Source organism: Miniopterus natalensis, chromosome 4 (genome assembly GCF_054644295.1).
Source record: "Miniopterus natalensis isolate mMinNat1 chromosome 4, mMinNat1.hap1, whole genome shotgun sequence".
In the NCBI taxonomy this organism is placed as follows: domain Eukaryota; kingdom Metazoa; phylum Chordata; class Mammalia; order Chiroptera; family Miniopteridae; genus Miniopterus; species Miniopterus natalensis.
In genome coordinates, this window is record NC_142084.1 from 27,019,126 (window position 1) to 27,040,891 (window position 21,766).

General features: G+C 37.4%; 1 protein-coding gene across 2 annotated transcripts in view; it reads left to right on the plus strand.

Annotated features, from left to right (window-relative positions):
* Positions 1-4,911: 4,911 nt before the first annotated feature.
* Positions 4,912-21,766, plus strand: part of ADAD1 (adenosine deaminase domain containing 1) — a 32,863-nt gene continuing 16,008 nt past the window's right edge. Inside the window, exons 1-8 of one of the 2 annotated variants that reach the window (XM_016203252.2) lie at positions 4,912-5,086; positions 5,879-6,067; positions 8,259-8,426; positions 9,815-9,883; positions 12,779-12,904; positions 16,774-16,897; positions 18,382-18,552; positions 19,491-19,720. In XM_016203252.2, the coding sequence (XP_016058738.2) occupies positions 4,912-5,086; positions 5,879-6,067; positions 8,259-8,426; positions 9,815-9,883; positions 12,779-12,904; positions 16,774-16,897; positions 18,382-18,552; positions 19,491-19,720 (1,252 nt within the window). The remainder of the gene's footprint in view (positions 5,087-5,878; positions 6,068-8,258; positions 8,427-9,814; positions 9,884-12,778; positions 12,905-16,773; positions 16,898-18,381; positions 18,553-19,490; positions 19,721-21,766) is intronic. The other variant, XM_016203253.2, reaches the window with a different exon arrangement.

Sequence of the window (21,766 nt, forward strand, 5' to 3'; positions counted from 1 at the left end):
GGATATTTTTCCATTGCTTTTTCAGAGACAGTAGAAGGGAGTGAGAGAGAGAGAAACATTGATGTGAGAGCGATACATTGATTGATAGCCTCCCCACATGCTTCCCTGACCAGGGCTGGGGATTGAGTCTGCAATAGAGGTACATGTCCTTGGCCAGAATCAAAACCAGGACAGTTCAGTACACAGGCTGACACTCTATCCACTGAGCCAAACCAAGTAGGGCAGCTATAATACTCTTAATCACAACTCAGGTTTGAAATCAGCCAAGTCAGTCTAATCCAAACTTGAAAGTTGCTAGGAGAGTAAATCTTAAATGGTCTCCCACAAAAAAAGAAATGGCAATTATATGACATGAAGGAGGTGTTAGCTAATGCTATATTGTGGTAATCATTTTGTGATATATGTGTTTCAAACAGCACATTGTATTCCTTAATATTACACAATGTTAATAAAGTTGGAAAAAATTTTTTAAAAATTTAAAAAATGTTGAGTAAACAATAGAATTAAAGAACTGAGAGCTAGAAAACACCTCAAGAAAACCTCTGGTGCAGAATCTTGAACTCAGGTAGCTAAGACAGTATTCTCTCTGACAGATTAAAAAACAACAAAATAAACCTCCAGAAGAGCCAAGATACTTAGCCAGCCAAGGTCTTGGATGGATGGATGGATGGATGGGCGGATGGACAGACAGACATAGATAGTGTTAGTAGGGGAATTAAAAATTGTTCTTTATTGTCACACAGCAACTTAGTAACACAATTAAAACTAAAACCCTAGTGGCTAGAGTCATAATTTTGTATTCTTTCTGCTACACCATCTTACCTATTATCTGCCTGATCTCGCTTTATTCCCCCCCAAACCACCCCTACAGTTGGGGGCTATAGGAACATTATGTCTATTGGTCAAACTTACCAGAAAAGCAAATTCTATGCCTACTTTGGATCTAGTGTCTAAGATAATACTGCCAGAAAGTTACTTCATAAAACAAAGTAAATAAAAATTAAATAAATTAGTTCCTTACTTGCGTCCTTCAGTTACTAATTCTCTGCTTCAAAGAAAGTTATACCAGACATTTTAAAATGTTAAACATTTCCCATGGCTTTAAATATTATTGATGTATGAGATTACAAAAAAATGACATAAGTATCAACTCACTCTATTTCTGGCACTTAGAGTGGTAATGCTATAAAAAGAAAAGGGCAATTTAAATTTGTACCTATTCATACTTTCTGTGGTTCTGTTGGACAAGGCTATGAGAAAACCATATTTGTAGCGTTGCTGGTGGGAAGGTAAATAGAAATATGGAAACTCCAGGAGAAGAAAAAAAAAGGGACAGAAAGTATATTTAAAGAAATAGTGGGTAAGAACTTGCCACACCTGGGAAGAGAAATGGACATCTAGATCCATGAGGTCCAAAGGACCCCAAACAGCTGAACGAGGAGAGCGGTACATGGAGACACATTATAATTAAACTGTCAAAAGTCAAAAGAATTTTAAGAGAAGCAACAGAAAAGAGAGAAGATACATACACAGTAACCCCTTGAATGAATTAACACTCTCATGAACAATTAGTAAATCAAAGAAATTAAAGGGTCAATAAAAAAGTTTCTTGAAACAAAAATGGAAAGAACATACAAGAACTTGTGGGATGCAGCAAAAGCAGTTCTAAGAGGGATGCTCACAGCAATAAATGCCTACATTAAGAAGAAAGACCCCCAAATAAACAACTCTAAAACTTAAGGATCTAGAAACAGAAGACAAATTGTGCCCAAACTTAGCAGAAAGAAAAGAAATAATAAAGGTTAGAGGAGAAATAAATATAATAGAGAACAGAAAAACAATAGAAAAACTAAGAGTTGGTTCTATGGAAAGATTTTTTTTAAAACCGACAACCCTTAGCTAGACAAATGAAGGAAACAGAGAAAGGACCCCAAATCACATGTATGTGGTCAATTAACTTACAACAAAGGAGCCAAAAATATACAATGGGGAAATGTTAGTCTCTTCATTAAGTAGTATTGGGAAAACTGGACCACTATCTTACACCATACACAAAAATCAAATCAAAATGAATTAAAAACTTGAACATAAGACCTGAAACCATAAAACTCCTAGAAGAAAATATAGGTGGTTAGTGCTCTGACATCAGTCTGGGTGATGATTTTTTGGATTTGACACCAAAAACAAAGGCAATGAAAAAAAACACAAGTGGGACTACAGCAAACTAAAAAGCTTCTGCATGGCAAAGAAAACCAACAAAATTAAAAGGTGACCTATGGAATAAATATTTGCAAACCATATATCTGATAAGGTATTAATATTCAAAATACATAAAGAACTCATACAATTCAATAACCAAACAACAACAACCCAATTTAAAAAAAGGGGAGAGGATCTGAACCATTTTTCCAAAGAAGACATACACTTGGCCAACAGGTACATGAAAGGTGCCTAATAATTAGGGAAATGCAAATCAAAACCACACTGAGATATCACTTTACATCTGATGTAGCGGCTGTTACCAAAAAGAAAAAGAATAGCAAGTGTTGGTGAGGACGTGGAGAAAAGGGAATCCTTGTGCACTGTTAGTGAGAATGTAAATTGGTTCAACCACTATTGAAAACAGGATGGAGGTTCCTCAAAAAATTAAAAATAGAACTACCATATGATGCAACAATTCCACTTCTGGAAAGTTATCCTAAGGAAATGCTAACACTACCTTGAAAAAACAAATGCACTCATGATCACAGCAGCATTATTTCCAACAGCCAAAATATGAACCTAAATTTCCAATCACAGATGAATGGATAAAGAAGATGTGGTATATATATGCAATGAAATATTATTCATCTATATAAAAAAGGAACTCTTGCCACTTACTACAACATGGATGGAACTTTGTGGGCATTATGCTAAGAGAAATAAACCAAACAAATACAATTACCATATGATGTCACTTGTAAGTGGAATTAAAAACAAACTCATAGATACAGAGAACAGACTGGTGGTGGCCAGAAGCAAGGGCTGGGTGTGGGGGTCAAAAGGTACAAACTTCCAGTAACAAATTAAGTCCTGGGATGTAATGTACAGCATTACAGAATGATCTTGCATTGTATATTTGTAAGCTGCTAAGAGAGTAGATCTTAAAAGGTCTTATCATGAGAAAAAAAAATTTGTAACTGTGCTGATGGATGTTAACTAGACTTATTTGGTGATCAATCCGCAACATATACATTTATTGAATCATTATGTTATACACCTGAAATTAATGTTATATATCAATTATATCTCAAAAAAATTTAACTGAGAAAACATACTTTTTTAAAAAAGACCATCACAGTACTAACTGCTTTAGTCAAGATCCAAAGATGAATGAAAATTACTGAGTGAAACTCCAGGATATTTACATAGCCTCAAATTATCTCCTTCAAAATATTACATGGTGGTTTAAACATATGCCCACAAATTCCGTGATACTTCTCTCTCCAGGAGGTAGGCATCTCTTTCTCTCCTCTTGTGTGCACGCAGGACTTCCTTCCAATGGAGTGTATAAAAATGAAAACAGTAACTTCACAGGGGAGAAACCTGACAGACACAACCTTAACCACGCCCCATGTCATTAAGGTTAACGTCACCAGTAATAGCTGATGTTAGGTACTCCCTGAAAATGCATTGCTTAAGGAGACAAAATGAGGCTGTTTTTTCACCCAATTACCTGCGTATTTGTGGATGCATATTACTTCTTGCAGTAATGAGATATAATACTGTCAATCCTATTGTTATTTTTGTTTCCTTTTCGGTGAAAAGTGGTTTAACTCCTCAGAAACCTGTCCAAATAAAAAAGTAGAGGGGCACTTACACTTGGTTATAACGATGTCACTCAATTCCTTGAATTCCTTCTGGGTTAGTGCCAAAGCTTATTTAATAATTTACTATTAAAAAATATGTTCAGAAATCTATCAGCTAACACCTCCATGGGGGCCTCCTTCAATTTTTATGAGAGCAAAGAACTGAAAACACCCATATTGCGTCGGTCAAACAGATTAGCGCCATCCGTTCTCAATGCCTCCACCTGTTTTCACGATTGTTCTGTGGAAGCCTCAGGTAGTTTCTTCTCTCAACAGGAGACTCCGTGGAAGCCAAGCCTTGATCAGGCGCCTTGTCAGCGTATAACGGGATAAAGCAGCTGAAGCCACCGGGGAGAAAGAGCGCCGTGGATAAGGAGGCCCCGCACAGGGTTCTGTGAGGACTCGGGGCATCGTGGCGCCCGGGGAGCTGCCAGGTCGGCCTGCGCCACCTCCCACGACTTCCCCAGCCGGAGCACGGCAGCGGACCGGCGTCCTCACGCTCAGAGCTCGAGGCCTGCGCCGGAGCCGCCAGAGCCACGTCATTCAGCGCTTCCTCACGCTCAGGGACGCAGGCGCATGCGCAGATGCAGATGCCGCGGCGTGGCGCAGGCGCAGAGACGGTTGGTGAGAGGACGAGGCCAGGAGCAGGGGCGTCAGTCAGGACCGCAGGGCCACCCGCCGGGAGACCGCTATTGAAAGCCGCAGCGCTGGCCGCGTGGCTCTCACACACACCGGCCTAGAAGGAGAGGTTGAGGCCGGCAGGAGGAGAAAGCAACGGCGTCGACAGGCGAGCCCCGCGGTCTGCGGCCGGGCCTCAGCTGCCCGCCCGTGGGGTTGGGCCGGCAAGGCCTGAAGGACGACTTAGGTGGGTGGGAGTTGGGTTGGACTGAGGGAAGCCACCAACGGGCGCTGGGGGTCCCCTGGGGCCGGGTTTCCTTCTCGCTGCTTTCCCCTCATCCCGAGGGCTTCATGCTTTCGCCTTGGGAGTGGTGCCTGAGGCGGGTTTATGCGAACCGAGTGTGTATCATTTTCTGCCAACCTTCTTACATTCGTAGGTGAAAAAATGTCTGCCAATAATGGCTGGTTTCAGAAGAGCTCCCAGGTCCCCAGTTTTGCTCAGATGCTGAAAAAGAACCTGCCAGTTCAGCCACCCGCCCAGACGGTCACGGCACCAGCATCGCAGGCCTTGGAAAGTGACAGCCTATCCCGCATGGCATCAAAGGTCACACCAGTGACGGGTATGACGCCTTTTTCACCTGCGGTAATGCCTAAGTTCTCTAAGACTCTGGGACGGCCAGTGAGTTCCTTTGAGCTCCGGGTTTAAAATGTTTCCTGGATATATGCTCTTGTACCTGAGGCCATGCCTCACCTGGAACTCGGATTCGACTCCTGACCCTGTAAGAAGCCTGAGGTATTTGGCTGCTGAGGTATTTTTTACCCCTTGACTGTGCAACCACTTAAAGTGTATCTTGCCATATCACGGTGAGGCTGTTAACCCCTTCAGGGAAGGGACTCAACCAATACTGGTTTGTATTCCATAGATCCCTTAGCATAGTGTTAAGTACATAGCAGGGACAAACACCCGTTAAAATTTTGACAGAATTCAATGTGAAAGATAATGTAAAATAGTCAGTGGGAAACCTGAACCGAGGTTCTAGTCCCAGGTCTGCGTTTTACTCCATTGTAGTCATTAGTGACATCGTATGTAAAATTGGCTTAGAGAGCCTCTGAAGACCTTGACATGACTAAAATTCTGCAGTTCTTTGATATCACTTAATGACATGACAATGATAGCCCTTCTTTGCAAAACAGCCTTAGTACTCCAAAAGATTTATACATTATACAAGACGATAGGTTGCACTTGGCATTTGTGCCAAAATTGTTTAGGAGAAACTTGTATGTAATGAAAAACAGATATGACTAAGTGTGTTACAGACAATCTTCCATTTTAGAAGAGGGCTTAGTGCTTTTACTTGTCTTATTTTTTTTTTTAATGTACCTAATTGACCAGTATAAACATTTATTTTTAGGTAATTTTCCAGAACCATTGCTTTCCAAAGGTCTTTCATCTATTTCAAATCCTGTCCTTCCTCCAAAAAAAATACCGAAGGAGTTTATAATGAAGTACAAACGTGGAGAGATCAACCCTGTGTCAGCCTTGCATCAGTTTGCACAAATGCAGCGGGTTCAGCTTGACCTTAAGGAAACAGTAACAACAGGCAAGTGAAAGCTGTGTGGGGTTATTACAGGATGGGAGAATATTTTCCTAATAGAAGCAGAGCATATAAGTGGCACTAAATTTGATTATTTTCTATATTCACGTAATGTTGGAGTTACATAACTACTAGTATTTTTGATTAGTATACTTCAGAAAGTTTTATATTAATATTTCTTTAGCCTTTTGAGAAACTGCGAGTAACTCATATACAAAATATTTATCATGGGATTTTAACTTTTTGTGTGTGGCTAGTTGAACTGAAATCCCAGCCTTGTGCATTATTCATAGATGTAAATACTTATAGAATAAACATGCTTTTTAGGGATGGAAAGTATTTGGACTATGATTATCTTATGAGCAGGATTCTGTGATGTTGATGCCTAACAAAAATTATGGTCAAATTTGGCTTCTTTCTGAAAGCCAAGGATCAGAGGTCAGCACATGATTAGTGCTCATCTGCAGTCTTGCCTATGACTGTTTTCTCAGTCCTCTAAACTGCCCTGGAGCCAGAAGAATCTTACCACACTGCCTGTGGAAGGCTCCAGGAGTACAGATCAGTAAAATGCAGAAAGCAGCTTCTGATTTCATCATCTGTGACCAGTAACTAGGAAGAACTTTAGGAAAGTGAAGGGATAAGAGAATAAGAGCTCTTAAGAGGCATTGACAATCTTTAAAAAAATATTTATATTCATACAACGTGTACATGTCTGTACAAATAGGGTATTAATGTAGAAGGGAGTTTTCCTAGGTCCTGTCACTGTAGGTTGGATTACTTCATGTGATCAAGACTCTGGGCTTAGCTTCTGTGTAACTGGTTAGCTTTCCTCCATTCTTCTCAGACTGTCCTGTAATGTAAATGTAAACTATTGGTCACAGTAAGAAAAAATTGATCAGGGCAAATCTTCATTGATCTGAGCTAGCTAAAACTACTCAAAACACAGCCCACTGATTGTTAATGGTGTTTATGTGCGTAGTACTGATTGAATAATCTGAGTTCAGTGGGTTTGGTGGTGAGATCAGAGTGTTAGTATTTTTAACGTGCTCTACAGGTGATTTAGATCCATTCCTACTAAGTTTGAGAACCTAGGGTATAAACACACCCAGGACTTTGACATAGGGTACTTACTAACGATTTGATGAGTAATATCTCACACATAAGAATCATTTGGACCATTTGTTAAATATACAAAATATCCTCAGGTTAAGTAAATTTGGATTGGAACCCAGGTGGTCCTGAAGGAAGAAATTTGGGAAACTGAGGTCATAGGTGATGGGAGGAAAGCAGTTTTGCCAGATGCAGTCAGGAGTTGCTTGTAACTTTGATGTACTTCTTCAAAAACAAAAACAACCATCCATTAATGTAATATTTGAGAAGAGAAGATAATATCAAGGCTTATGTGGAGTGACATTGTACTTAGCCATCCCTAACCAGAGTGGAGATTGAAGTTTCCAGAAGGCCTCCTAAAATCCAAATACCAACAAGTAAAGCTTGAACTGGAAAACTCTTTGGCCTGTAAATTTAGAAAGTGATTCCATTTCGTTTTTTACCAGGCAAATATGAAAACTAGTAAAAGTAATTGTGGAAAGGTAATCCTAGGAATTTTGGATGACCTGGACATCTTTATTTTGTTTATGTTTTGGTTTTCTGTGTGAATTCCCCTTCCTCAACCTGCGCTACAACTACCTGGTCGAGTTACTTACCATGACTCCCTGATAGGTGCACAGGATTTCTTCAAAGGGATCCTTTCTGTTCTGGAGCTTTTAAGAGTATCAGGGCACTCAGAGGGAGGGAGAAATTCAATTTTATTGGTATTGAAGTTTGAAAGGAGAGAGGTATTGCTGGAGGCTCCACATTTTGCCTGCCATTGGTGGTTTGATAGATATTTGGATGCTTATCATTGCTGGGCATTATTCAAGACACTGTCACTCCATGTATGGCCTGCACTGTAAAGTTGGCCCTACTACTCATACTGAGTCTGGAGCCAGCTGGGCTGCTTGAGGGACTCCTCAGAACTAGTTCAGAGACCCACCCAGCTTTCCTTTTCACCTGTATTGGACCTACAGAAGGACTGATGGGCTGAGGTAGCTAGTTTTCCACAATTTTGTACTTGGATGTTTACCTGTGTAACAGATACCTTTTGCAGGATTATACTGTGAAGTCCTGCAGCATTTATTCTGAGTTCTTTTTCAAGGTAACGTTTTGGGTCCATATTTTGCTTTTTGTGCTGTGGTGGATGGTATCCAGTACAAGACTGGACTGGGACAAAATAAAAAGGAGTCTCGATCCAATGCAGCAAAATTAGCTCTTGATGAGCTGCTCCAGCTGGATGAACCTGAACCAAGAAATTTTGAAACATCAGGTAAATACTCTTTAAGTATTTGTAAAATCTATCATTTTTCGAAGGAATCACCTGAAAGATTTTATGTTAATGAAGAGTTACTTGGCAATTGCAAGGTAGAAGTAGCAGAATTTGAATAATTTCCTTTCAATGCTGTCTGATTGCTGATGTATTTAATAGTAGTTAAAATTGCCCTTATATATTTCAGTCCCATAAGAGAAAAACATGTTGCTCAGCTGTCTTATAACTTGTCAGATTGTCAGTTGGTTTGAGTCCTGAAACTTGCTTTTCTCTGCAAATTACTGGATTCTTATTTTGTATTTAACACTGTGCATCTAATACTTAGAGGGTTTTAATGCAATTTTTGTGAAGTTTTCTTGTGTTAAATTCAGTAATGCTAGAATTACTTGAGAAAATAATGGCCTAAGGTAGTTTAGCAAATATACTCAGAGTGTAAACTCCAGAATTAGATTGCTTAGGTTGGAATATTGACCCTGGACAGATAAATTATTTGCCCTCTAAGCCTAAGTTTTCATCATTTGAAAAATGGGAACAATGATAATACCGACCTTCTGTGGCTGCATGCAAAGCCTTTAAGCGGTGCACATGAATAGTACATGATCAAATGGTAGTAGTTCATATTAAATATCAATTTTAGGAATATGTTAACATGTTATCTATATTAGCATAGTAAGCAGTTTTTGTCATGTTTCAAGTTAGGTTACATTTTGGTTTACCCTTTGGTTTAGTGTCATGTTTTCTTGTTTTTTCCTGGGTTTTCTAACTTTGGTCCCTTTGCAAAGAATGGGACTAAAAGCTTTGAAAACTTTGAATGTAGTATTCCCCTAGAAACTACTCTAGTAAAATACCATTAAAATGCTAAGTGAAATAAGCCAGTCAGAGAAAGACAAGTACCATATGATTTCACTCATATGTGGAATTTAATGAACAAAATTAACTAGTAAACAATATAGAGACAGTCATAGATAGAGAGCAGTCTGACAGCTGTTGGGGGCCGGGGTGAGTTTGTGAGGAGTGAAGGGATTGAGCAAAAAAGAAAAAATATATAATTTTTCTTATTAAATATTTAATAGAATATTAATTTTAAATGTTTTACATAATATTACTATAAACAGAAAACTGTTCTAAAGCATCTAAAGACAGGGTTTTATTTTAACCTCTTTTCAGAACATCGCATCTGTTACAAAGCAAGCTCTATAGTAGTATGAGATTAGGAAACCCAGAAATGTGTTTGAGACTTGGCTAATGGATGTTTGATGGTCTAGAGTTGGCAGAGTATGCAGAAGAAAGTAATCACTCTTGGATTGCTGTTTATTACAGAATAGTAAGGTACCTGCTCTGTGGAACAGTGACATTTTATGTTTCCTTACATATTTGTTTACTTACAGGTCCTCCTCCCATCCCTGCAGAACCTGCTGCTTCACCTGAACCAGCATACGTTTCAAAGGTGCATTATGGTAGGAAAGTCCTTTATGGTGTGTTCCTTTTTAGCAGAGTAACCCAATTAAAAATGATAACGTAATTAAAATATGCATAGCTATGAAAATATACATCATTATTTTATCAAAACTTGTCATACTGCCACAAAGAGAATTTCATATGCTGCTAAAAATTAGAGAGTAGGGAATGGAGAAGAAAGATGGAAGAAATGCCTTTTTCCTAGAAGGAGATAGTTCATCAGTTTCATGTAACTGCTTTTTTGAGAATTCTTTGCCTTGGTGGGCTTATCGTTAATGAAAACCAGTGGCTTTTTGGTGTTTCATGGTTGGGAGATTCATGTCAAATAATTTATTCCCTTTTTTTTTTAAAGGTAGTTACTTGTCACTCAAGCCCAAGAAAACAACTTCTATTGCAGTTACCCGTTGTGTTACCTAGGAACAGTTACTTCTTTATGCACCTAATTTCTCCATCTGTAAAATAGTCGTAACAATAATTACCTCAGAGTTATTAAGAGGAGTGGAGTGTAAAGTATTTAGATCTGGGCCTGGCACACAGTAGATGCTCACTAAATAGTAACTACTATTATTATAACACTTTCTTATGTTCAGCATTGTGTGGTGGCTACTGTATACTGTTCCCTTTTGGTTATGAATCTCCTGAACAGCAGGAAAGTATCCTGAATTTCTACATTGCCTACATAGTAGTAACACTTCAGATTTTAAAGTTAGAGTATTTGTAGAATTAAAGTGAAAAATAGAAAGTCTGTTTTCTAGGTCTGGATATTAGGTTTTGAGAACAATTTTATGCCGAATGCTTGGTTTTCCATTGATTTTGTAAGACAGAAAGGCTTTGCACGTTTGCCTGCTTGCATGAAGTGAAAGGTCGGGCCAGAGAAAAGAGGCACATTGCCAAGGGACTAGACCTAACAGTCCTGAGAATTGATGAGCATAAGGGCAGTGAGGGGCCCCATCCAACAGAAGTGACCTTTTAACATGGGAAGGAGCTCTGGTCTTTCTTTTCAGCCTCTGTGGACGTTTTTTAATGAATAGTGGGACAGAATTCTGGGTCAATGATTGGCATATAACACACATTACTAGTACCCTGAGAAACAGATTAGTCTGTGAGGAAGGAAGAATATGTGGTAAACAGTATATGTAAGGAAACACAGGAATAGAGTCAGGTTTGCTAGGGTCTGGTCAGGGGTCGGTGTCAGTCAGAAAAGGGAGAACAAACATCCTTCAAGCACACATGTAAACACAGAAGTTGGATATTATTGCTTTTGAAGAGAGAGATTTTCACCCACAAAAGTCTGAACAGCTCCTATTGCACCAGTTATAGAGGTTACCGCTATTTCACAGACTGCCTACTTAGCCATATTTCCAACTGCACCATATCTTCATTAAAAATAGTGATATTTTGGCTCTGAAGATAGGTTCAGGTTACTCACAATACTGAAGTTTGATTGAAATTAGCAACTCAGATTCAAAGAACTGTGCACCCTTTATTTCCAGTAATTTGTGAGAACATTTTATTCCCTCAGTAGCCAGCACACATTTAGAGGGAAAATAGTGTTGCCTTTGCTCCTTACTCCTTCGCATGCATCCTAATAAGACACATTTACTAAGATCCAGTTATATTCACAGTATTCATTCATTCTTTTAACAGCGAGTAAGATCAAGAGATATATCTGATGTCCATAACTCACAAATGTTCGTATAAAACTTTTTAATGTACAGCAGAACAGCTCTTGGCAAACATAATTCTTGTTCTATCAGTACTAATTGAAGTGTATTTTCTATTCTATATCATAACACAAAATAATTGTTAACTATATAGGATATAATTAAGTACATTAGAGTACATTCATTTTACAGAACCATTGAGGAGGATGAGGTGTAGCACTAATGTGTCCCCTTCAGTGATGTCCAGGACCAAGAAAATGCAAAAAGTGGGTTTTAGAATGCCGTTTTTAGTTTTGAAAGTAGTGTATACTTATAGATTGTTTTTCAGAATATTCATAACAAACTGGCAATAGTGGTTGCATTTGGAGTGGGAGACTTCTGAATGTATATCTCTTGTATTGCTGTTTCAGTTAAAAATAGTTAAGTTTTAAAATATTAAATTGAGTACTGCTTCGATTCTCTTGTCTCTCTTGGTGATAAGCAGAGCTAAGTTGCTGAGTCCTCCTCATTCATATTTTTACTACATAAAGACCAAAATACATTGATGATTTTGACCAGTTTGTGTGAAATATATGCTAACATGCAATTACAATAATAATTTGCATCTCCACATGGCATACTCTGTGATTAGATAAGAGAATGTAGCCTGGACTTCATTTTTTTTTCCCCCAGAGCTTTATTTTGTAATTAACTTTCTGACCGTTCTTTCACCCTTTTTGATAATGTGACTTTACCTGTTTTTGCCAAGAAGGGAGCATTAATAATATTAACAAAGACAAATTCAAGTTTTACAGTTACAAACAAAAACATGTAAATAACCTAATTGAAATGAGTTGTATCCAGGTAGCAGAATATTAGCTGAGAATGCAAACATTGAACTTTTATTATTTGTGTGCATATATATATTAATATTGATATATATTAATCCTTACCCAAGGACATGCTTTTATTTATTTATTTATTTATTTTTGTTTTATTTTTTAGGGGGAGAGGGGAGAGAGACAGGGGAAGAGAGAAAAACATTGATGTGAAAGTAAAACTATAGGTTCCCTCCCACACTCACCCCAATTTAGGCTCAAACCCACAATCATGACAAATAAAAGCTTTCTTACATATCTTTATAAATTATTAACTCATTCAATTGTGAGATTATAATAGGATAATAGAGGCCTCTGGGAGAAAGCACAATGTTGTTCAAATTCATATTGCATTTGATTTTTTTTTTTCTAGAAAGGAGACACATGCAGTATGCAAAGATTTCTCAAATTGTTAAAGAAACATTTAATCAGCTAATTTCTAGTCATTCAGAATATGTGAAATGTAGCAATTCATTGGCTGCTTTTATAATTGAAAGAGGTAAGTCCAAATATTTGGGATGTGTTGGTGTATAGAAAAACTATTAAGTATCTTAATGATCTGAACTCTACTATAGTAGTATTTTAATTATCTTTGCTACTGTTGGCAGTGGTGTTTTATTGATCTGCAGTGGCCTTTTCTAGTAGGTGTGGGTCATTAAACACAAAGGTTCTTAAAGGTAGACATAAAGTATACTGACCAGTACCCAATAGAGAACTACAGAATGGCAAAATACCTAACATTTTAAACAATAATTCCACAATCTAATAACCTGAAATCTAACCCCCGTTATAACAAACATTGAGAAGGGCTCTATAAAAATTAACATACTGTCTTCATTTTCAAGTAAGAAAATATTAAAATATGAAAAATCATGAACCCTTTGGTTTTTCTTGTGGATATAATATGTGATTTCAGTTACATTTTATCTTTTATTTACTCTTGAATGTTCTAAATTGATCATTAATTAAAAGTGTTTGAACTCTATATTCATCTCTGAATAAGATATTAAAGATGATATAAAATAGTTCTAGATTTGGTTTCTATTAAGTCCAAGGTGATAAAAGTTAAAACCTGTTTTCTATAATCCAAAATTACATGAAAATTCATAGATAGCAAAGAACTGATTGGGTTAAAATCTTTGGGAACAGGTGAGACTTAAGCTGGATCTTTAAGGGTAAATAAGGGTTGGATAAATAGAGGAAATGAAGGCATTCTTGGAGAGACACGCAGAGACTGACAGACACAGGAGGGAAGAGAGCAGCAGTGAGAACACTGCATGGGACAGTGAGGGAGAACTTTGTTACAAGTGTAGAAGAACATGCATGAGGAGTAATACGAAAGAGTTAGGTTGATAAGATATTACCAGATTATGGAGTGGTTTAAAAGCCAGTCAAAAGTTGGATTTAATGAGGTTGAAAGTAAACTGAAAGATCTTTGAACGGGGATTGGTACTAGAGTTACTGGGAACATTAGCATCACACTCAGTTCAGTGACTTTTGGCAAGTTTACATACTTAACATTTCTCTTCTTCAATTTCTTACTTATAGAAATAGTAACAACTTTTACTTCATGGAGTTGTTAGGATTAGATATGATAATGTAAATAAAGTAGTTAGCCCGGTACTTGGTGTTTATTAAAAGCTTAATAAATTACATTTGTGATGATTAAGATAATTGATGTTTAAGCAATAATGGGCAACAAACATTTTTTAAAAAATATTACAAGGGTTGCCCTGGCTGGTGGTGTTCAGTGGTTAGAGCATTGCAGGTTCGATTCCCAGTCAGGCATGTACCTGGGTTGTAGGTTAGATCCCCTCCCCTATTGGGGCTCACATAGGAGGCAGCCAACCAATGTTTCTCTCCCACATCGATGTTTCTCTCCCTCCTTTTTCTCCCTCCCACTCTCTAAAAGGCAATGGAAAAAATATCCTCAGGTGAGGATTTAAAAATATATATTCCATGGATTGAATCTGAATTAGGCAGTCACAGCTAAGATGGTTATGATGGAGTACCTGCATTAGAGTTGAGAGAGACATGAACATGAAGAGAAAAACTTTTTCAGAAAAATAACATCATGTGAAGTTTACATGGGAGAATGTTTTCATATACACAGGGAAGCTGACGTGAGGCTGTGGGGAAAAGAGCATGAGAGAGAAGAGTAATCTGGTTTTAGAACCATGAGGGAAAGCCTGAGTAAAATTAAGTATGCATTACTGGAATAACTCATAATCAATACATACTTGAATGTATTATTAGAAACCTCAAATTGGTGTTCCTCTCTGCCCAGCCAGCCCATCTGCAGTGGGCTTGGTCATATATTCCCTGTGATGACAATCTAATACTTTTCCTATGTCTCAAATACCCTATAACCTCTCTTCCATCCTGCTGTCCCCAATGGCCTTGCCTCATAGTTTTTGAGTCTGTAGGAAGCTATCAAATCCAGATTTTCTTCTGCCCTCTGCCACCAGATCTGTACTTCCCTGCTCCTGTGTCCATCTTCTCTAATATTGAAGGAGGGATTTCTTCTCCTAAGGACTAATCCCTCCCCTTAAGTTCTGATTCCATTCCCCTCCCATCTCGATGAATGCCTTCTTTAGTTATTCCCTCTTTTCCCTGCATTCTCAAGCTTTGGTATCTGCATGAAACATTACAGGTCGAGTTATCGAGCTGAGAAAGAAACCGAATTTTCCGCCACACTATTGCCCTTTGTAAGTCAGAACTTACCTCACCATCCAAGAACTTTCCTTTTTACCACTACCATCCCCTCACCTCTTACTGGATGGAGCAGTTGCACTAGAGAAAATGGAACTTTATTTTTTTCCATCCACTTCTACCCCTCTTCTAGCATTTTCCATCTCAGTAAATGGCATTCACCCAGTTGCTGAGCCAGATGAAAAGTCTAAGTCATCCATTCTTTATGGCCTTCCTTAACACCCTACAATTGATCTCTTAAGTCCTTTTGACTGTATCCCCAAACTCTAACTCAGATCCGATCATTCTTTCCCATTTAACCTCCATCATTTGAGATTCAAGTTGTCATCTCTTACCTGGACTACTGTAACAGGCCCCCTAATTCATCTCTTGGACCCTACATGTGGTATTCCCCACACACTGAATGTGGCCCACCATGCTGTTTGGTGCCTTACCTTCAGTAGCTTTGCCATAAGCTCTTAGATGAAATCCATAAACTCCTTAGCATGGTTTTTGATGCCTCTTTCTCTAACCTGATTGTATGCCATGCCCTTCCCTGCCCTCTACTGAAGCAACCACATTGGTCTCTCTCAGCCCAGGGTCTGCACGAGCTAGTTCTTATGGCCAAAGTAATCTTTACCTCACCCCCATGCTGCTTACACCTTATCCTGAAACTTACATTTCCATCTCAGGAGGAGGGATTCTGCAGCTGGTCTATAAGAGGTGACATTTCCTCTTATTCTTTACATCATTCCCATGTTTGTTTCCTCCAAGGTCTTTGTCACAATTTGTGGTTTGTTTAGTCTTTTTTCTGTCTCCTATTAGAAATTTCATGAGGGTGTCTGGCTCAGCCTTTTATTCCCAGCACCTACTTCAGTGTCTAGTACTTGTTAGGACCTCAACAATTTTTATTGAATTAATGAAAGTCCTTTAGGTAGTTGCAAATGGGAAACTCAACTTCGTTGGAAAGACTAAGAGGAGAGATTTTCTGAAATCATCAACACCTAAGTAAAAGAATAAGCAGGATATTCAGAGGAGAATATTTAGACAAAAAGAGCAATGAACTAATGACCAGGCTATAAAGAAAATCCCCATGGTCAGGGTGTAAAAGGAAAAAAGAAGAGTATCTTTTCTGAGCATAGTGTCAAGGGAATCTCAAATGGGATGCAGCAAAAAGTAAATAGAACAAAACTACTGGAAAGAGCATAGGTGCTTGTTTCTTCAAAAAAGAAGCCATCTCAGTAGAGCAAGGAAGAAATTAGAAATTGATTTGTAGAGAATTTGAGTGGATTAAGAAAAATTTAGCGCCACTGTATATAATTTACTTAATACAGAAATAGAATGGCAAATGAAGTCTCTTAGCAAACCCAATTAATGTAGATGTAGAAGAATTAGATGCATATTGGAAAACCAAGGATATCTGGTGATTCTGGTGCTCTTGGTAAAAATTGAGATGAAATAGCTTAAAACATACTGTTTTAATTGAGCTGTTGAAATATTTCTAAATTTTTGCTTCTCAGAAGACTCTCAAACTTGTATTTGAAATTGGAGAATTATTTTTCCATCTTTTTGGTCAGTATATTTTACTAACTTTAAAATGGTAAGCTAGAGGTGTGACTGTTGAACCTAGGGAAGAGGGAAATCAGAGTAACCCACTGCTGTACCCTCCCTCTCCAGCTGGACGGCACGAAGTCGTGGCTCTTGGCACAGGCGAGTACAATTACAGCCAGTGCATTAAGCCGGATGGAAGAGTGCTGCACGACACACATGCTGTTGTTACAGCAAGAAGGTCTCTCCTTAGGTAGGTAACAGACACTGTAAATGCCATCAAATATTAATGCTCTCAGTCCAAAGGAACTACATATGTATGTCTTTACAAATGGAATTTGACTGATCTTTGAGCCAAGGATGTGACAGTCTCTTACTTATCCAAGGTATCTGATCTGATTATTTCCATGTTACTTTCGGAAACCTTGTCATAGTAAACTCGATGTGGCTTTATTATCAAGACCTTATGATTCCAGTTTTAGGAGTTCTACAACCTTTTTTTTTTCCCAAAGATAAAAATTCCATCTTTATTATCAATGAAAGTAATTGGAGAATATAGCTTTAGGTCTAGACCAAATAGGGTTGGCAGTATTTCACCCCTGAATTAGCCATACTTATCCAAAGCAGCACCAGAAACACATGGGTTTCCATTCCAAACAGATGCGCTGTGCAAGTTTACCATGTAACAGAGCATACACAAGGTCATCTTTAGACTGGCACATCTCAACCAGAAAGAGAAAGGGGATGAGAGGAGCATGCCTAGTTTCTTTCTCCAAGCTCATCAGTCACTCCGCTCCGTACCAGGGGATTGATAGCAGGCAGGAGAGAAGCCAGGAACGTTACTGTTTGGAAATCCCTTCCTATGAAAACAGAAATGGAAAGTGTTACTTTCACAGTATCCACCAGCTTTTGGTTCTCTTACCCCAATGCACTTTATATAAAACTTTAATGGAAATTTCCACACACTCATAAATGGGAATAGGATAATGAATTGCTGGAGTATTTTTAAACAAATTTATTTATATTACTTTATCTGAAAACTTAAGTATGTATCTCTAATTATAAGGAAGGAATCCTATAATCTTAAAAGGAAAGTTTGGGGGACTCCATTAAGGTAATGCAACTCATTGTCCTCCTACCTCCTTGGTGCTATTGCATTATTTGAACTCTTTAAAGATACCTCTTTTAGATTTCTTTCTTTCCATGCTTGGCACTGTTATATACTGGTGCTTAATTTTTTATTCAGTACATATTTCTGATAATAGGATTAAAATAATTTCTTAATAAGCAGAATAGTGTTCACCCCTGATTTGATTAGTAGTGTCTTTCAGGAGATCTGTTTCACTTCTTAATACAACTGTGGTCTTCACTGTATTCTTTTTATGCTCTTGTGTTTTTGTCTTCAAAATGTGAGAAAGGAGGGAGGAATTGATAGGAAAATGGGTCTTTTGCAGGATATGATATCTGAGGACTCAAATGTGAAATGAGAGTGGAATGGTAGTCAAGGAATGAGTGGTGCTTTAAGGTAGGTCACAGGGCAGACCAGGCTCCAATTGAGGACTTCTCAAGGGACTAATTCTTCATTAAATAAAGCTAAGAGTATTTTAGGAGTTCTTATCATTATCAAAATTTTGGCATACAGGGACATTGCTAATGACACACAGGAATATGATGTTCATTAAGATAATCATTTTTAAACTGGATAACTTGATAAAAGTTATAACTCATTTATTTTAGGTACTTTTATAGACAACTTCTACTCTTCTACAGCAAAAATCCTGCTATGATGGAAAAATCAGTTTTTTGTACAGAACCAGCTTCGAATTTACTCACTGTCAAACAGAATATCAACGTTTACCTCTATATGAACCAGTTGCCTAAAGGATCAGCCCAGATTAAGTCACAGTTGTAAGTATTACAGAATTTGTTTTTAAATGCAGCTGGGATGATGGCCATGTCAGGTATTCTGAATCCCTTCAGCAGTGGAACAAGTAAAATCATATCTTATATATTTCCCTCCAACCTTTATGTGTTATTTGTAGACTGCAAGAGGCCACAAATTATGTCTCCTTCCCCTCCACTCAATGCAATCTATTACTACTAATTAAATATGGATGTACTTCAGCACCTGCTTTTCTGTGCTATTGAAAATCTTCTCCTTTCTAGTTTGAAGACTTTAAAAACTTTAAAAAAGTATGGATTTATGTACTCTTGACATACTAATGCAAGATTTAAGGAATGTGTTTTGTTTTTCTGGTGAGTGTATGGCCAAAACTTCATTATCCTGATGAATGGTGGGTAGCCTTAGTTAGCATGAAAATTAAACAATACAGAGAAGCACAAAGAGGAAAGTAAAATTCTCTTCAAGTTGACCATCTTAAAAATTCTACTAACACCTTTGAAAACAAGGGCAGTGAGTGTTCCTGGAGAGAAACTTCAAGAAGAATAATTTAATATTTTATTGTTTTAACATTGTATTGGAGATGAATCTTGAATACAAATTGTCAGTTTTCTTTTTTTAATTCCTTTATTTTGTAGTTTTAAAAAATTTTCATACAGAAAAAACTCAAACTATGGTAAGGACAAAAAATGAGGTTTTCCTTTGATTTTTAAGGCACATAAAGAATGGCAGTAATATGAAATTTATCTTTGTCGGAAGACCTATATATGGTTACTTCCTGTTTGGAACCAAGTCACTCCATTCCTACCTTGCTTTGGGTTTGCATCTGCATCTGTTACTGGAATTAAATGTACACTGACCAGTTAAACATGTTTGAGAAGAGTTCTTAGGTACATGTAGCTTTTGTCAGCTTTGTATTTTAAAGGAAGAAATTTTCTTTCTCCAGGCGTCTTAATCCACATTCAATATCTGCATTCGAAGCCAATGAAGAACTGAGTCTCCATGTTGCTGTTGAAGGCAAAGTGTATCTGACTGTCTACTGTCCTGCAGATGTTGCCAATAGAGTAAGCAGTATGTCCTCAAGTGACAAACTGATGAAATGGGAAGTGCTTGGTGTACAGGGGGCGCTGCTGAGTCACTTCATACAGCCGGTTTATATCAGCGGCATACTTGTCGGTGAGTGGACCCTCCTGGTGCTTTCACAAGGAAATACACTGTATTTATCAGTATAAAATCAGGTTGTCCATACTTTAAGGGAAAAAAAACAGATCCATTGTTTTGTTGAGCTTTCCATTTCATGATAACTTGGAATCACAATTAGTATAATGTGACTTTTGTCACCTTATCGCAGGCCAAGATTTAATATTTTAAGTTGTCAATTAGATGTATTCTGTCTTGAACTTATACTTTAGTTTGCACTTTAGTTATTTGTTGAAAATTGTATACTCAATTTTCCCCTTTCTTTTAGAAGATGTTCTCATGAACTTCTCAAGTCTAATAGCTTGTATTTAGTTACCCCTAAAATAAGAAAGACATCGATGCCCATTTTGGTTCTTTCCTACTCTTTTGCTTTTTTCATATATTTGGTTATGATCTCGATCCTCTGAGTAGGAAGTAAGTAGAACACAAAATAAGGTGAGTTAGTAAATTACTTCTTTCTTTGGTGGGGGATATTACAGAATGTTGTATTTATGTTTGAATGGTTTTCCAGACATTTCAGTGACAATTTTGGGGCTCATTTCTGCAGTTTTCATAAAGTCCTATTTGTTTCAAAGATTTAGGCATTCTTTTGAATCAATTTAAATACTACCATTACTTGGCTCTTTTTTGCTTACTGTTAAATTTTGGTAACAATTACACGTGCAAGCTTAATATCCATCTTCACCTTGGTAGTATCTTTGTTTTTTGGTGGTGCATATTTTGTACCGGTTTCTTTAGGAACTTCAGTTGAATATAGAGGATATTGTGTTTTATTGCCATTTTTGGTTGGTTTGGCTTCAGTAAATTGTAAATAGGAAAACGGTTATTTGTTTCATGTTCTGATATTAAGCTTATTTTCTTTGTGTAGGAAATATATTACTTAGCTCAAAATTCAAAAGATTCGCAAGAGTATTCATATTCAGTGAGAAGCCTCCCTCCCATTCTAGTGCCCAGACACCCATTTAACTCTGTGGCTCCTATTGTTACTACATCGTTTCTTGTTTTTCTTTCTAAATAATAGTTAAGCTTATAGAAATAAGCGCATACTTTCTTTTTTGTTGTTATATTTTGCACAAATGGGATCATACAATTTATACTTTGCTGCATCTTTTTCATTTCGCAGTGTATCTTAGAATTTTTTACATGAGTATGTAAAGAATTTCTTCATTTATTACTCATGGCTGGCTGTAAGGTATTTCTTTGTGTAAGAGTATTATAACTTATTTAACCAGTTGTAGGTTCATGGAATGTTAGATTGTTTCTGATCTTTTACAGCTACAAAAATGGCTACAATGCATGACCTTTTTACATTTGTTATTCACAGGTGTGAAAATATAGCTATAAGATGAATTCCTGGAAGAAGAATTGCAGGTCAAGGATGTATGCATCTGAGATTTTAGAAAATATTACCAAGTTACCCCCCAGATCACATTCCCACTAGCCATGTTACTTTCATGAGAGTGCCTGTTATTCATACCCTCAAAAGTGGTTCTAACTGCCTTTCCCAAAATATGTATTCTCCTAGGTGATACATTTCTTAGATTTAATTTGGTTACTAAAGTTCTTCTTTACCATGTTTTCTTTTAGTCAGTTCATATGCTTCTCAAACACTTTAAACATTGTCAGTCTCCTTCAGGAAAGGCTCATTTTGTTCTTGATAAATGTCTCTAAGTTAGTTAACAAATGTCTGTGCTTTCTCTAGGATCACATCTTTGGCACTTAAGGCTTTCTTTGACTTTTGTGAAGATATTTTAAAGTGTGTTGTTTGTATGATGTAACTCCATACTATATATAGTTTCATAAGATGATGGACATAGATTTTTAAAAAAAATTATTTTGTATTTAGTTAGTGGTTTGGAATACAGGCTTAAAATGTAGATCTTGTCATTTTGACTGTCATTTTATACCTAGTGATGGGGAACACCATGTAGCAGTTAAAACACTGTAAGCCTTTATAAAATTGCTTCTCTCTTTTTTGGCATCTTTGTAGAACACATCTAAAGCTAATCTGGTGTTCTGTCT